At 37.3% G+C, this 16853-nt stretch overlaps 1 protein-coding gene across 2 annotated transcripts in view; it reads left to right on the top strand.

Moving 5' to 3' along the window:
* BIRC6 (baculoviral IAP repeat containing 6) overlaps positions 1 to 16853 on the top strand; it is a 177765-nt gene that overhangs the window by 79516 nt on the left and 81396 nt on the right. For both annotated transcript variants that reach the window (XM_054280068.1, XM_054280069.1), the window contains exons 44-54: positions 300 to 433; positions 1360 to 1487; positions 3247 to 3809; positions 6726 to 6901; positions 7439 to 7535; positions 7711 to 7905; positions 9763 to 9963; positions 10585 to 10864; positions 13356 to 13612; positions 14763 to 14871; positions 15384 to 15605. In XM_054280068.1, the coding sequence (XP_054136043.1) occupies positions 300 to 433; positions 1360 to 1487; positions 3247 to 3809; positions 6726 to 6901; positions 7439 to 7535; positions 7711 to 7905; positions 9763 to 9963; positions 10585 to 10864; positions 13356 to 13612; positions 14763 to 14871; positions 15384 to 15605 (2362 nt within the window). The remainder of the gene's footprint in view (positions 1 to 299; positions 434 to 1359; positions 1488 to 3246; positions 3810 to 6725; positions 6902 to 7438; positions 7536 to 7710; positions 7906 to 9762; positions 9964 to 10584; positions 10865 to 13355; positions 13613 to 14762; positions 14872 to 15383; positions 15606 to 16853) is intronic.

Genomic DNA, 16853 nt, shown 5'->3' on the forward strand with positions numbered 1-16853 from the left:
AGTGTTGGACTAACAAAAGAAGACAAATCAAAATGTCTGTATCTATTGCACCTGCAAAATCAGTCTTGATTTTCAGGAATGCTGCCTTAGCAAGCTTGGAACACTGATTCGATGGTTTTGGGACTTTGTATCTGTACTTAGTGGAAAACTCAAAATTGTGGTCCTGAGTAAGCAGTTTTTGGTTTAGCTGACAATATTTCCATGTCATGAAATAAATATAAGGGTTTTGCACTAAAAATACTTGATTTACATTTAATGTTTAAGATTACACACATAATTCATATGTCTTTATTTTTAAGCTGGTCCAAGCAGTGCCATTGGAGCTCAGGAAAGTACTGCCCAATTGTTGGTGTCAGATCCCAACCTTATTCATGTGTTAGTGAAATTTCTTTCTGGCACTAACCCTCATGGAACCAATCAACACAGTCCACAGGTAATGAGCAATTAAAATAAGAGAAACTTGTTGCAATAGGATTTCAAGACACTTGATAGAAATGTTTTCATTCACAATGTAATATATCCTTGTCTTGTTTCTTCTTCTAGTTATAGACTTAGTTGGTTCTAATGAGCAGCCATAGGAAAGTTCATGTTGTTGATACACTCTCAGTAGTGCTGGTATGTTTTCCCAGCTCTCTGGAGAATTGCCACAGGGAGAGGATGCCATATGTGAATGAAATGTTCCATTCAGTTACTTTCCCAAAGTCTTGTTGGGTTGGGATAAAAATGCCAATGAAGATTAAGTTTTAATAGCTAAGAATTCCTGAACTTAAAATTCTACTTAATTTTCTTCCTGTTTCTGAATTCATGTGGTATCTGCTGCCTCTCCTAATTTCAATTAATGTTTTCTTGTTTTTTACATCTTGGAAATATCTATGAATAGTATTTTAAAAAAAGCCCAAGTGAACTTAACTGTAGCTAGTATTTGCCAGGAGTCTCAGTTTGAGAGATAGAAAACACCTGGTAGTTCCACGGGGGTTTTTTCCAGCAAATTTTCAAGAAAATACATAGTCATTTCCAGAACTTGAACACTGTACTTACTTAAGTATATAGTTTGTGAAAAAACATTCAGATTAGCACAGAAGTGGATTCTGTATGGAGTACAGTTTGCATTACTGAAAAGAGAGTCTCAAGCTGAAAAACAAGTCTTAGACAAAGAACTGGATTTCTTACTTTTGACTCGTGATTAATAATAGAAAAACACATAATATAAATGGATATAGATTAGTTCTGTAAAGATGCTGTAGAAATTTTCAAAAAGCAAGTTAAGCTATGCAATACTTTCCTGTTCTTAGAAGAAATTAATGTTCTTGAAGACATTTTAGTTGTATATAATTCTTCCTAAAATGTCTTTTCTTCTAGGTTGGGCCAACAGCAACACAAGCTATGCAAGAATTTCTTACTCGATTACAGGTGCACCTCTCTTCAACTTGTCCTCAGATGTTCAGTGAATTTTTATTGAAATTAATACATATACTTTCAACAGAAAGGTAAATCTTACATGTTTGTTTTTCTTTCATACCCTTCTTTTCTTTAAAATCTGTGTGATTGTGAATCACAACTCAAATGTGTATGTGCCATGTCAATGGAAATCATCATTGTTGCTGCAGCAGGACCTGGGCTGCTCCTGGCACATGGAAGAGTGCATCTGGAATTCACACTCATCTGTGTGAGGGAGTGTCAATAGAGACACTAAAATGTTGGACTGGTTCTATTTAAAGCTTGGTGAAGTAATTTCCTGAAGTAAGGACACTGTTGATGAGCTTACCTATTAAAAAAAGTATTCTGAGAGGTCTGAATTAATGAAAGATTCCAGAAATTCATCGGTTGTGAAAATAGTACAGATGTCTTTTCTCACATGGTAGGATGAGCTGTGAGATTGCATAATTCTATTTATGCAATATGCATTTTTATTGCTTTATCTTTGGTGGGTTCTTTTTCTCTCCGCATGACAGTGGAAAACACCCTCTGTCCCACTCTTCTGGGGCCTATTTATGCTCACTAGTGTGCCTCTGGCCGGGGGAGAGAGAAGAGTTTTGGCTCATCTTTCACAGTTCTGCTTCCTCAAGGCAAAGCCGATGGGCACAAGAGTCTGTCTCAGTGGTACACTGGAAATAAGGCAATTGCTTCGACTGAAGTACACTAGAAAGCATTTCTTTCTGTTATTAATAATGTTCTGCTCATCTCCAGACAAAGGCTTCCCATAATTAGGGATGAGCTTCCTCAATTCTGGATTCCCAGTAGGTGGCACTGGTGTTATCTATTCTTTAATCTTACAGAAAATGATTTCTACCTTCTCCAAGAGATTTTACCTTTGTAACTTAAATTATAGGAGTGGTGTTTACCAAGTTATTTAGATGATCAGTGATTTCTGTGAGACATGTCATAATACAATAAAATCATTAAGTCACAGCGAATCTTGGAGTGTGTGTCTGCATGCCAGCATTTGTTTAAAATAAGCTAATGAGACCACTGAAAGGGTAGTTTTTGAAATGTGTTAGAATTTTTTTGTGAAATGCCATGAAATGGAAGCAAAGCACCAGGAGGGGATTTACATGATTATTTCTAAGAACACATATAATTATGGAACTGTACTGTGTCTGATCATAAGATTAATTGTAAAGAAAAGCAGTATTTTACTGTTAAAATTACTTAAATTCCAAATATTATTTTCAGGGCTGTTTCTATAAATTGTTTTGTTCTGTATTTAATTTTAAAAGTTCGAGTAAGATTAATCAATGGGAAGAAAAAAAAAAATCCATCATGGTTTCCTGTTAGCAACTAAGTAATCCTCATGATATTGAAGTATTATGTGACTGCTTTCCATGAGTTTTTCTTGCAAATATAGAAAACTTTTCACCAAGAACTGAACAGGACTGTTCAGCCTGTATATAGACTGTTTCAAGTGTTTACCTACAAAATTACAAAACAAAAGATGAGTCCTAGCCTTTTTTACAGTTAACCTCTTAATCCTTAGTGGTATCAGGGAGGTGGTGGCATGAGTAGGTTCTGCAGGCTGTTTAATGACCAGTATATTAAAAAATTACAGAAACTTGATGCAGGTGGAAGATTAGATTTTGTTTCAACATGCATTTCTGGAAATAGCTGGATTTTTTATTTATTGGAAGTCTGGTGTGCTTTTGAATCCTTAAAAAATCAAGGAAAAAGACCACACTCAAACAGCCAAACCTGTATTACTTGTAATATCTCTCTTTCTTCCTTTTTTTTTTTTTCTTTTATTTCTTTCAGGGGTGCTTTCCAGACAGGCCAGGGACCATTGGATGCTCAAGTGAAACTCTTGGAATTCACCCTGGAACAGAATTTTGAAGTTGTATCAGTCAGCACTATTTCTGCAGTGATTGAGTCCATAACCTTTCTTGTGCATCATTACATTACGTGTTCGGACAAAGTGATGTCTCGCAGTGGCTCAGACAGCTCTGTGGGTGCTCGAGCCTGTTTTGGAGGCCTTTTTGCCAACATTATCCGTCCAGGGGATGCCAAAGCAGTTTGTGGAGAAATGACAAGGGATCAGCTCATGTTTGATTTATTAAAGCTGATAAACATTTTAGTTCAACTGCCGCTTTCCAGTAACCGAGAATACAGCGCCCGTGTTCCAGTAGCAAGCAGCACTACAGACAGTGTGTCTGATGAGGAGAAGGTTTCAGGAGGCAAAGATGGCAATGGAAGCAACCCTAATACTCAAGGATCAACTGCATACGTGGCAGACTTGGTGTTGGCCAACCAGCAAATTATGAGCCAGATTTTGTCTGCTCTTGGCCAGTGTAACAGCAGTGCTATGGCCATGATTATTGGTAGGTATTTTCTGAGTAACATGGAAGGTCTCTTGGGTGCTGAAATGTTTAAAACTTCTGCAGTCTCATAAGCTGGGTGTAGATGTGAAAGAATGTGTTACAGAAATGACAGGAAAAAAGAGAGAAGAAGCTAAAGGGGAACAGATGCATGAACAAAGCCCCTAACAGGAGGTGGGATACCGTAATTGAAACCAAACAGGAATGTGTTTGACATTTGAATTTGCTGAATCTCAGAATGCTTAATGTTAAAGGACCTCTGGAGATTGTCTAGTCCAGCCTTCCTGCACAAACTCAGAGCCACCTCAATTGAGAGCAGGTTGCTCAGTACCTTGGTTCAGTTGGGTTTTTAATTCCTCAGGGATGGAAACTCCACAGCTGCTATGGGCACCCTGTTATAATGTTCAATCATTCTTAAAGTAGAAAAGCCTTTTTCTTATGTTTAAGTGGAATTTCCTGTATTTCCGTGTGTGGCCATCAAATGCCTCTATGCGTGAATTAGGATGAGTCTTCTTTGTACAAGACACCTTACCTCAGTTATTTTATTTGCTATGTGTTGGATGATTTTCCTTTTTTAAATCACTTTTGTAAAATAGAGATTACAATCATGTCCCTTTCATAGAGAACCTAAACTTTTCCTCTGTTTTATCAGAAATTGCATTGACATAATGTTCTAGGAGCTGCAGTCATATATTTGTGGGTGGGATCTTTCTGCTATGAACTAGTGAGGGACATGATGATACTTAGAAATCAAAGCTGCTGTTTGTCAGACATTTATCTAAGGTGCATTTTGTCAGAGAGACTGCCTGTCTTTGTGACTTACTTGTGATGGTAGCATAGGATTTATTTGCACAAGTTAAACCACTGGCTGAAATACCATGGATTTCTGCATGTGCAAAGCATTTTGCAGGAGGATAGACCAAGACCTGCATTCCATTTCAGGTGTAATAGTTGTAAGATTTTGTTCTCTTTATACTCATTTTCTTACTTTGAAGCAAGTTGCTCTGGCGTTTTCTGTGCTGCCTCTTTTAAGCAGATAGAAAATTTAACCAGTGCTACTATCAGGAAACAGTTACTTGTTCAGTGAGCCCTCATGATTAGACCAGTGGTTTATTATGAAAGCATGAAAGTAATTGAGGAGGAGATAGTTATCTCTAGTAGTCAAATTAAACAGGAGGCAGGGTTTGACAAGCCTGCATTGTGCTGTTGGAACTGTCCTGAAATTAATTCCAGAGCATCTCCTCTGTCACTTTGGGTAGTTGGTGTCATATTGCAAATACACTATGAACACTGGAAGTAGTTTGTTCTGGGAATAGTGGTTTGTTCTGAGTGTGTGTTTTTTTGGAGTGAAATTCAGATATTCTTCTCAACTTTGTCTTTCTAAATCACTGACTTTTGTCTGGCAGTTGTTCTGCATTTTTTAAGGACAGTTTGGAAGGATAGTTTTTTCAAAATGTGTTTCATTGAAATTAGTGTTCTGGGCCAGCTGATCCCTTTAATGGATTGTTTTTCCAAAGGATTTTTAATACAGGTTATTGAAAATAATCTGTCCATGTATTTTGGGAAGATGTAACACAGCTATTTGTGGGTTTAGTTCCTTCAAGAAAAACTATATTAAGCTCTCTCCGGACAATTTCTGTGAAAAAAACATTTTGCAGGACTGCAGCCAGGGTTACACAGGATCCAAAAATCAATTATCAGCATATAGTAATAAATATGTAATAACTAATGCAGTATGGAAAGATGCTACTAGGATAGGTAAACAAGATGTCTGCAAATGTTACTGATAGGTAGTGGCTCTGATGTCAAAATTTATGCTAATAGTGTTAATTTACTGCATCTGGCAAGCCAGCTTGTCAGGATCCAGGATGGCCCTGAGTAATTCATTTGTCACATGAATTTAAACATTTTCCATTCTTGTTTTCCTCTTATGACCATTGTGTCTGTTTCATTAGGGTTTTATGTTTTGTAAATGACAAACTGTGAAAATCATAGCAGTAGCAGTGTTCACCTCCTGTCCTGTCTTGTCCTTAGCTGAAGGTCCTCCCTCACAGCAAATCCAGCTCACTTGACTTCAGCTCTATCATTCATTCCATTTAACTTTTCTTGGCTGGACAGAGGCTGAGTCTTAGGACTGCTTTATTTGTTGTTCTGCATGCATTGCTTATAAATATTTGCTTTCTTGACAGTTTAAAAATGGCCAAACACCTGGCAATTCTCTTGCCAAAAGGTTTAAGACATCCTCCAAAGATCACTTGAGCACCTTGATTTTTATTATTATTTGTTCATACAGCTTCAATTTCTCTGAATGGGACAGAATTATTCTGTGGTTGTCTTACATTTAAATCTAAGACCACTTTTAACAGCTCTTCCAGATCACACTCATGATTGTAAGACAGTTGTATTTATGGAAGTAGTCTCTTCCATGGGAAGACTAGTCTGTAATCTCAGCAATGTGTAGTCAATATTGCTGATAATTGATATTCAGAAAATTGTCCTGAATAAATCCTGAGCTTTAATAGTGAGAAACAGAATGCCAGGAGTGGTATTTCTGATAGAAATATATGTGTTAAATATTTGGGGAGGTTTTGGGTAGCACAAGGACACTTTATTATCAGAAAAAGATCTTAAATGTTAGTTGCTTCTTGCTAGGAGTGATTCCAAACCTTGTAGTTACCCTGTTTCCTTCACCAATTACACTCATTTTTATGGTCTGATTTGATTTAAATTTCCTAACTTCCTGAGTCAAGTCTTCCTATCTGGGAGCACTAATTGTAAGTCATGTGATCCTGAAAGCTGGTCCATTTTTACTTGGTAAAATCCATGTGAACATTTGAATATTCTTGAGTTCTCTTAATGTGCTATTAATGGTTTGTTAGGTCTCAGTTTGTGTCCTTTGAACTGTCTGCTTTTGTTTAGGTGCAAGTGGCTTACATCTGACTAAACATGAGAACTTTCATGGTGGCTTAGATGCAATATCAGTTGGAGATGGGCTATTCACTATCCTGACAACACTTAGTAAGAAAGCAACAACAGTTCAAGTGATGCTTCAGCCTATTCTTACCTACATGGCCTGTGGGTACATGGGAAGGCAGGTAAGTTCCCTCACTGTGCTTCATGGTAGTTGATTCTGTAATCAGTAGTAAGGTCAGAAAACTAAAGTATTGCTATGCAAAACAAATGTTAACATTTTTACAGGCTCACTTCATTTGGGTGCTGGAGTTAGGAAGCCTCTCTCTGTTGCCTGTGGTAGAGGGAAAGAATTTTCTCTAAGAACATTTTGACATTCCTGTAAATGTTTGTGGTAAAGGCTTGAAGATGGAGCAGATAATTTATTATGTGCAAGTGAGAAGCACATTTATTGTGGCTATTTTAATGCTCACTACTCATATTTCTGTGAAGATGCTTACCCTCTGAGTTTGAGCTTTTCCATACCCCAAAGACTTTTCCTGTGTAAGGAATTGAACCATGTGGAACATGGCATTGTATATGGTGGCAGAGAGATTAGCTGTGCTGGCATTTCTTCCCTCGTAGTTTTGCCTACTAAAAGGGGAGGCTGAGAGCTGTTACTTAAATTTCTACTGTACTAACTTTGTATGGAACCATGTAATTCTTAATTTATTTTCTTCTAGGGTTCTCTTGCCACATGTCAGTTATCTGAGCCACTGCTCTGGTTCATTTTACGAGTGTTGGATACAAGTGAGGCCCTGAAGGCTTTCCATGATATGGGTAAGAATGTCCTCTCTTTAGCCACATCAAATAAAGAGTTTGATTTAGATTTTTTTTGGCACTTAAATAGTACATAAATGTGTTGACATGTGTTATTAAACAGGCCTTTGCTTGTGTGGAATCTGTTGTGGGCTCCTGAGCAGTATTTTTTTCTCTGTGCCCACATTATACACAGGTGGTGTTCAACTTATCTGTAACAACATGGTAACAAGTACAAGAGCTATTGTTAACACAGCAAGAAGCATGGTTTCAACTATAATGAAATTCCTGGATTCTGGTCCCACCAAAGCGACAGACAGCAGTTTGAAAGCCAGAGTGCTTGCTTCTGAGCCTGATAATGCAGAAGGAATTCACAATTTTGCACCTTTGGGTGAGTAGTGCTTCTTTCTCTTAGATTAATACCTACTAGTCATTTCAATGTGTATCAAGTTCTTAACAAAAAGTTATACAATAGTGTCAAATGTTCCAATACTACTAAATCCTCTTTTGGGAGGGGTTGCTGATGTTTCAGAGTAATGTTGAGGCATGAGGTTAGTCCCCTCCACCACAGGTAATAAGACCTCATGTGGACAGGTGAGAGAAGGAGAAGGAGTGAACCATGTCTAATTAATACATCAAGGTGAGCCCCTTTCTCCTTCCCTGGGTCAGGGGATGCCTGGTTCCAGCCCACCATCTGCCTTAGACATAAGGAGACTCAGTAACTTCTCTCAAGGCACATCAATTTTGGTGGAGTTTGTACAGAATCATGGCATGGTGGGATGATAGTGAATGAGCCTGAGCTCTGTGAAGCTGGAGCTGATATTGCTGATGATGCTCTCATATCTGCTTCTGACTGCTCTCATGTGACCTGCACAAGCATTTGTTAGAATTTCAGTGCTGTTTTGATGTCAATACAATGGCTGCCAGTTAACTAAAATGTGTGTGTTTTAAGAGGTAGTGGTACTGCAATATCTTACCAAGACTTTCCTTTTCAGTACTAGTGTCTTTGTTTTCTGTTGCTGCCCACTAGCCTCATGCAGCCCTTGAATGCATTCATACAGTTTGTCTCACTGACCAAAGGGGATTAATCTTAAAAGTTCTGGAGAGATTGTTAAATGAGAAAGCAGTCCATTCAGTCCTGTGATTCAGATTTAAGAATGTCAAAAATAATGGCATTGTGAAAGACAATAAAAAGAGGTTTATTTGGTAGAATAGGGACTACTGGAGATCTTCTACTTTGCTCCTCACAAATTTCTGAATGGTAAATCCTGCACATGTTCATTCTTTTTTACTTTAAACAATAAAAATCCTAAGTATGTGTGGTGGTAGGTTCTTGCCTACCTTATCTTTCAGCTTACAAAGTGCTGCAGTTCTTGATATTCTGCCATGAGGGCATCTCTCTTAATATTTAACTTTCAGTCAGGAGTGTGCTTTTAAAATTAAGCTTCTGGTTACTCTCACTTAGTACCTTCTAATTCCCATCATTTGGTAGTCTATGTAGCACATTCTGATTCTCATCATGTGGTTATTCTCTGAGATGGGCTCAATTCATTTTGGGATGAAAGTTTATCAATGTCCAGCTGCTGCTAGACATTTAGTTGTGGGGTCAGGCTGTAGCTACTTTGCAGTAAAACACCCCAAGTACCTGGAGTTTGGAACAGCTCAAATCTGGTCTTGTATGCCATATAACCTGCTAAGGAAGACAGCCTACATCTTCCTTCATCATTCTTAACTTATGCTAGGAGTAGAAAAAAAAGCAGCAACTGTGTTCAGGTTTTTTTTTTATTCTGACAATTTTTTTTTAGGAAAGGGTTTTCATGTGAAACCTTTTAAAAGAAAAAGGGTTGCAGAAGTTGGTTTTAAAGTAATTTATGTTATTTTAGTATTTAAAACGTGTTATCTGTGATTTAACTGAGTTCAATTTGTAAGCATGCTGTTTAACCTGCACCTTTCTATTTGGTTTGATTTTGTCATGTACTCTTGAGAGTAAGTTTAGAATTTTGGCAGCAGTTTTCCCCCAGCAAATCTCAAGGACATACATATGCATGTGGTATGTAAGCTGCCTATTTAAAACAGCTCAGAGTAAAAGAAAAGTAACTGGGCAGTGGGCATTAAATATGGGATATTACTGATAAAGCAGAAGAGATTAAACAGGAAAAATAAGATATTTTCCACAGTTCAGGTTGTAAATTAATCTGGGTTTTATTAATAAACATTAATAATCAATGTTAATGGTGCTGTTTTGAAGGTTCAATCACCTCAAGCAGCCCCACTGCCCAGCCTGCTGAAGTGCTGCTGCAGGCTACTCCTCCCCACAGACGGGCTCGCTCTGCTGCATGGTCATACATATTTTTACCTGAGGAAGCTTGGTGTGACCTCACAATTCACCTTCCTGCAGCTGTGCTGCTCAAGGAGATCCACATCCAGCCTCACCTGGCCTCTCTGGCAAGTAAGTAGATTCACTGATGTTGATGCCAGTTGAAAAATTTGAAGGTTGGGATACAATACAAAGAGTGTAATCAGAGGAACTAAAGCTGTGAAGTTGTTTGAGTAATGCCTGTAAAATAAGTTTGAAAAGCTTGCAAATTCTGCTTTCCTTGAGAACAGAAGTCCCTCCCCCTGCTTGTTTTCTGGTGTAGTAGATGTCATATGCCATTCTTGTTAAATATGTCAAAAAACTTTGTCATGCTCACCAAAACCCAGTGAGAAAGTGATATTGGTCGAGGCTCTTCAGGCAAAATGCTTGTGTATGGTAGTTGGGAAAAAGCATGAGATTTTCAGCTCTTGCTGTTGTAACCCTGATAGGGATACGGTGTTTTCAGTGACAGGACTATTCTTCCTCTGAAGTCTTTGAAATAAACTGTATATACCATATATCAAAATGCTTGTGCTTTTTGACATGTACCGTCTCCCAGGTGAAGTTCTCCAGCTGCAGTTCTGTAGTAGTGTCTGCCTGAGACCATTTCAGTCATTCTGTTCTCTGAATTTTAAGTGTTGACTATGTAGCCATGATGAAGACAAACTGGTACAGATTGTAAATAGTGTTAAACCTTCTTATCTCACTCTGTAGCTTGCCCTTCATCAGTGTCTGTTGAAATAAGTGCGGATGGTGTCAATATGTTACCTTTGTCTACTCCTGTTATCACGAGTGGTCTCACCTATATAAAAATCCAGCTGGTAAAAGCTGAAGTTGCCTCAGCTGTCTGCCTCCGTCTCCATCGTCCTCGGGATGCCAGCACCCTGGGGCTCTCTCAGATCAAACTGCTGGGCCTCACTGCCTTTGGAAACACCTCCTCTGCCACTGTCAACAACCCCTTCCTTCCCTCCGAGGACCAGGTCTCCAAAACGAGGTAAGGCTCCAGTGTCAGGGGACAGTTTGTGCCTGTTCATGGTTTAGTGTTCGGGTTTTTTGTGGTGTTTGCTTCTCTGAGTCAGATCTTTCAGTAGCAAGTTCTTCCTCCTTTTTTTTCCAGTATGAAGGGATGTTGATGCAGGGCAGCCCCAGCGTAGGGAATAAAGTGTTCTAACTCTATGATTTCAATAGGCTGAACAACTGCTTTATTAAGCTGTGTTATATTACTCTGATACTATACTGAAGAGATACTATGTTACAATGGTACTTAAGAAAAACCTGACCGTGTCTGAGACAGTCAGGACACAGCTGTGACCCAATTGGCCAGTCAGTCCAAACAACCATCACCAGAATCCAACTAACAAATCACCTTTGGTAAACAATCTCCATAACACATTCCCCGTGTGCCAAACAACAGGAGCAGCAAGTAGAGATAAGAGTTTTCTCTTCTCTGAGCTTCTCACTGCCTTCCCTAGGAAAAATCCTGGGAGAGAGAACCATGTCTCTCTCTGTTCAGAGAATGTGAATACCACATCAGGAAAAATAAGCAGTGCTTCTGCCTTCTTTAGTAGCATGCTTAGTCTGCAGATGTAAAAGGGAATGTTTTGTCCCTGAAGTGGCGAGAGAATATAAAGCACAGGAAAGCATTTTGAGTTGCATTTTTTGTTTTTAATGGGTAGGCAGTTGTCAAAAAAAATGGAGTGCCAAAATACTTCTTATCCTTACAGAAGTCAACGGAGTTACATAAGTATTGGAGCAGGAGTGGAAGTAGAACAATGCTATGTTTTGTGGAAGTCATATCTAATATTGCTGTTTGCAAACATTTCGGAAATAGGAGCTGAAGGTTCTTACAATTGTGGCATATCAGCAAGATTTCTTTTCAAAAGTGTTTATTTGGTTAGGTGGCATTTTGAGTTTCTTACTCATTTTAAAAATAAAAATAAATGAACACTTTAAGAATTTTTTTAAAGTGTCAGCATTTTCCAGCTTTGAATTTAGTTTACAGGACAGATTTTGACATTTCCTGGTTTTTAAATTTAGCTTACTAAGTTGTAACAAACTCAATAATTTTAAATATTTAATCTTTAAATCCTAATGTGTATATATTTGAAGAGAACGTGGGAAAGTTTTGAAAACCTTTCTTTTGCAGATGAAAATTTTGAGAGCATAAGTAAATTTAGAGAACATGAATACTTGAGGTGTACATTTATAAAAGCTGTATAACTGATATTGGTCTTTGCTCTTAAATAGAAGTGAAGAAAATTACTATAGCCAAATTATACTGTATTTTTACTTAAGAAATGGTTGTTATAAAGTCACACAAGAATAACCGGTATCTAAAGAAAGGTCAATGTATGTTCCTCATTTATTGAAATATTTTATTGTAGCTTTCAGCTTAATGTTGTATGTCAGTAAAACAGTGATAGTAATGTGAAACACATATTGAATAAAATGGGCATAAATTTTATTTTAGACAGAGCAGAGAACTTGTTCTTTTTTATTAATGAATCCAATTGATTTAGGAGTAAGTGATTTCTGAAATTAAATTGTAAGCCTAATTTAGGATCTGTAATTAAGTTTGCATTTTTTAAAACTGTGGTAAAGGTTAGTTGTCAAAACAACCTGCTAGTTTAGAACTTGTCAGTGAAAGATGCCATTTATTTCACATACAGCTTAGATTGCCATCTTGTTCACGATTCTAATTTAAATAGTATTGTGGTGTAAAGTCTAATAGATGTGTTGCCAAATTGATTTGATTACAATAGGTTTATTTCTCAGGATTTATTATTAAAAGAACTTCTGAACAATTTTGTCAAAGAATGAGAGACATGAAGGAAATGTGGTAGCTAGTGCATCTTTAATTTCTGTGCTTTTTCTAGATGTATTTTAAATCAGGTTCCCTAAGGTTCACTGTAGTTTATTGTAAATATGTATGATCCTAAAAGTTTGTAATCTCAGGGGAGTTGTGCAGGTGTATAGTTTTAATGCCAACTGCTGTTGCACTTTCACTCATTTGATGTAAATAAAAACAGTACACGAGCAAACAAAACAATACACAAGCAAACAAAACCCAACAAAGAAGAAAAAAAACCAACAGTCAATAAAACCCAAACCTGCCCCACACCCATCCCCATGTATAAACACCTTCCCTTTCATCCTTCCCTCAACAGGGAAGAATTTCTTCCCTCAACGGGGAAGAAAAATGTATGTGAATCGAAAAATCTTGAAAAACCTTAGTAATAAAACTTGCAGGCTCTTAACTCTTTCTGTCCACAGACCCTTGCTTTCTTATATTCTTAGTCCAATGATTGCAACAGCATTACTAATGTGTATTTCATTGTGGTCTTGAATTCAGTCATTTGCTTTGCTCAGATGATGTTTGATCATGTCGCAGAAGTTTTCTGCACTACTTGTCCTGTAATCTAATGCAGGTAAGAAGTAATGCAATAAAATAATACATTAGCTCATTTTTCTGTTTTCCTTTTCAGTATTGGATGGTTAAGATTATTACACCACTGCCTCACTCACATAAGTGATTTGGAAGGAATGATGGCCAGTGCTGCAGCACCCACTGCTAATCTGTTGCAGACATGTGCTGCTTTACTAATGTCCCCTTACTGTGGGATGCATTCTCCCAACATTGAGGCTGTGCTTGTGAAAATTGGGCTTCAGTCCACCAGAATTGGCCTAAAATTGATTGACATTCTTCTAAGAAACTGCTCGGCATCAGGGAGTGATCCTGCAGGTGAGTGCAGTGTATTTCTTTTCAGTTGCTGCTTGAAAACATTGCTTGTATAACAGTACAAATACAGTGTATTTACATGTTGCTTTCTGATTCTGAGCCTGGGTTGCTCATTGTGCTTTGTTGGGCTTCTAAGTATCACAGTCTTCGTATGTGGGTAGTCCTGCCAGGATAAAGCAGTGCTCCCAGGGTTGTCTGGTTTTTCATAATTAGATGGGTGTTTTGAAGACAGCGTAGGATGCACAGTGTATCCTAAATGCCTCTTACTTTAGACACTGTGTGCAGATGTTTTAAAATAAAGAGTACTGCCACAAATGCTGCCAAGGAGAACGCAGCAGAATTTGGGCAGCAGTAGTCTGTAAAACAGTGTGAATTTTGAACACCTGAATATTCTGAGTATTTTCAACATTGAAAATATTTATGTGTAGAGGTACATAATGAAGATATAATTACGTTCTATGTCCCACAGTGAAGTATTGCAGAAGCTGTTCTGTTAGTGAACTGGGGCTTTATAGTTATGGTTTCATACCACTTTGCTGTTTTGTAGTTCCTAAATGAAAGAAATTCAATTTTTCCTGTTTTGAGGTTGCTACCAGAAAACACTCCTTGTAAAATGGCTTCCATTACTTCTTTTGCTATGAGTTAGTGCTTCAGCATAGACTTCTCTCTTTTGCTGGAATGTTGTTAGATAGGAAAGTACTTTGTGGCAGAGCAGAGGATAAACACAGTGAGGAGAAGCTGAATAGGAAATAATCTGTGGAAATCTTCAACTGTAATCCCATTGATGGAAATTGGAGTTAAATAAGCTTTCATTTTGAAAAAAGTGTTTGCTTCTGTAAAGCAAGAGGTTTGACAGCTCTATTGGAATTAGTCATGTCTTTTTGGAATATGTTGAAGAAAACCCTACTATAAGTTCTGTATCTGATAGGTGTTGTAATGGCTTTTCATTTCATAGTAAAGATGAACATTGGACATACAAAATGTGCAGTTTTGAAACAGTGATATGTATAGGAATTTCATCCTTATGTTAATGGGGAAATTTAATTCAATGTTACTATTGCAATTCTGTAATAATGTCATTAGTACACTTAAAAAATATGTATGTAAGTACTTCTGTTATTTCCCCTCCCCTTTTTTTTTTGAATGCGGCAAGATCTGAATAGCCCTTTACTGTTTGGAAGATTAAATGGTCTCTCTTCTGACTCCACAATAGACATTCTTTATCAGCTTGGAACAACTCAAGACCCTGGAACAAAAGATAGGTAATGCTATTTGGGTTGTCATATGGAAGCATATTCAAAAAATAACCTGCTAAACAGTGGCTTGATATTAGTTCACAAAACCAAACATTTTTGGAATCTCATTGTTAGGAGGTAGCATGGAAGTGCAGAAATCTGAGTAAGCTCTCCCAGTTTTCTGTTCTAGTTCTTTTCATCCTTTTCAGGGAATGCTCTCTTTGTCCCTCTATTTCTGCTCTTATAAATGTGATAAAACTTTGAGAGAAAAGTCAGTTGAAAAACAAATAGTCAGAACTTAAATACCTGCTATATTTTCTTTTTCTGTCAAAGGTTCACATTTGGCTGTCCAAGATAAGTTTTTTTTTATTAAATTTTGCCCTGATCTGAGTCTTGAGAAAAAAGAGCTTGAGCTCACTCTCAAGCTTTACATCAAAGAAAGATATAAACATGTAAATTGGATTACAAAAAACCCAGCAAGCTTATTTGACTCTGTTTCTTTGCTCGTTTATAATATGCAGCATCATCTTGTCTTCCAGAATTCAAGCATTGCTGAAATGGGTCAGTGATTCTGCAAGAGTTGCAGCTATGAAAAAAAGTGGCCGGGTCAGCTACATCTGTCCCAATAGCTCAACCAGAGAGTATGGGCTGCTGATGCCATCCCCTTCCCACCTGCATTGTGTGGCAGCAATTCTGTGGCATAGTTACGAATTGCTTGTTGAATACGATTTGCCAGCATTGCTGGACAGGGAGCTCTTTGAGTAAGTAAAGCCAAGTTTAGCACCACATTATTTTTGTAATTAAATTGTTTTGTTCATGGATGTAATACAACTTGAAGGGCACTTATTGTGAAATAGTAGTGGAAAGTGAAGCTAATTGATAGAATGGATAGCTAAACAAACAAATGGATACCTATCCAAACAGATCGTTTTGTAGTTCTAAACTCAAAGCTGCACTTGACATATTCCAGGTATAATTGTGTTTAAAGACCCAAAAATCTGAAATGAGACAGGAAATCCATGTATATACTTGCATATATGTGAAAGGTAAGCTGGTTCATGGTTTCGCTCATGAGGTTTTTTAATGGACTGTTCTTGCTGAAATTGTTTGCAGTAATTTTCACAGTAGATGTAAGTGATCTTCATTAGGATGCTGTTACAGAAGCATTATTTTATTTGTCTCAGTATCCAGTATCTATAACTGAGAGGTGGGAAGGTGGAGATGTTTTCTTGGAGTTGTCACTTCTGTTCTGGTTAGCCGGACTTGAAAGAAATGAATGCACAAAATCTGGAGTGAATCTTCAACTATGAACTTGCTTCATTTTGATGCATTCTAAAGGGAAGTTCACCCTAAACACCAAATGTATACTCTTAGTGACTCGCAAAATGAAAATATAGGATATAGTATATGCAATTTATGTTGTTTAAATGGAAGAGATAGTTAAACAAAACAGAAAAGCCACATAACACTTTTTTCACGTTTTATAGAAAAATGGCTTTTAGGTAAGGTATCTAGCATTAGTCAGGCATCTTTGATTTGTACTGTTGAATGCAGTTGCAGTTAATAAAGGGATCTTTGCACATGGTTTTTTGTTGGTTTTAGGAAACCTTCATATTTTTCCACAACCAGTCTCCTTTAAGCATAGTCAAACATTAAAGCACTGTCAAGTGTGTAAGTTATGGTTACAGGTACAAGCATGTGGAACTCTTACATGACTTGAAACAAGACAATTTCCAAAGACTCTTCAGCGATACAGTGATGTAGATAATTTTAATTAAAAATTAGCTTGTTCATCATGAGAATCTGTTTAAGGATTTTAAATTGCAGGTCAATTAGTCCTTTTAGCAATACACTTTAACAGAAACACATTTTAACATTTGAAAAGGAAAAGCTCTAATAAAAATGGACTTTCCAAAATGGACAGCCCAATTAGATTTATCTAAAATCCATATATAAAAGTTGGTTTCACAGCTGAGTTCCTGTCTTTTGGAGGAAAGTGTCTTGTTTTC

This window comes from Melozone crissalis, unplaced genomic scaffold (assembly GCF_028551555.1).
Source record: "Melozone crissalis strain CALT ecotype California unplaced genomic scaffold, PUWL_Pcris_2 ptg000027l_1, whole genome shotgun sequence".
NCBI classification, from domain to species: Eukaryota; Metazoa; Chordata; class Aves; order Passeriformes; family Passerellidae; genus Melozone; species Melozone crissalis.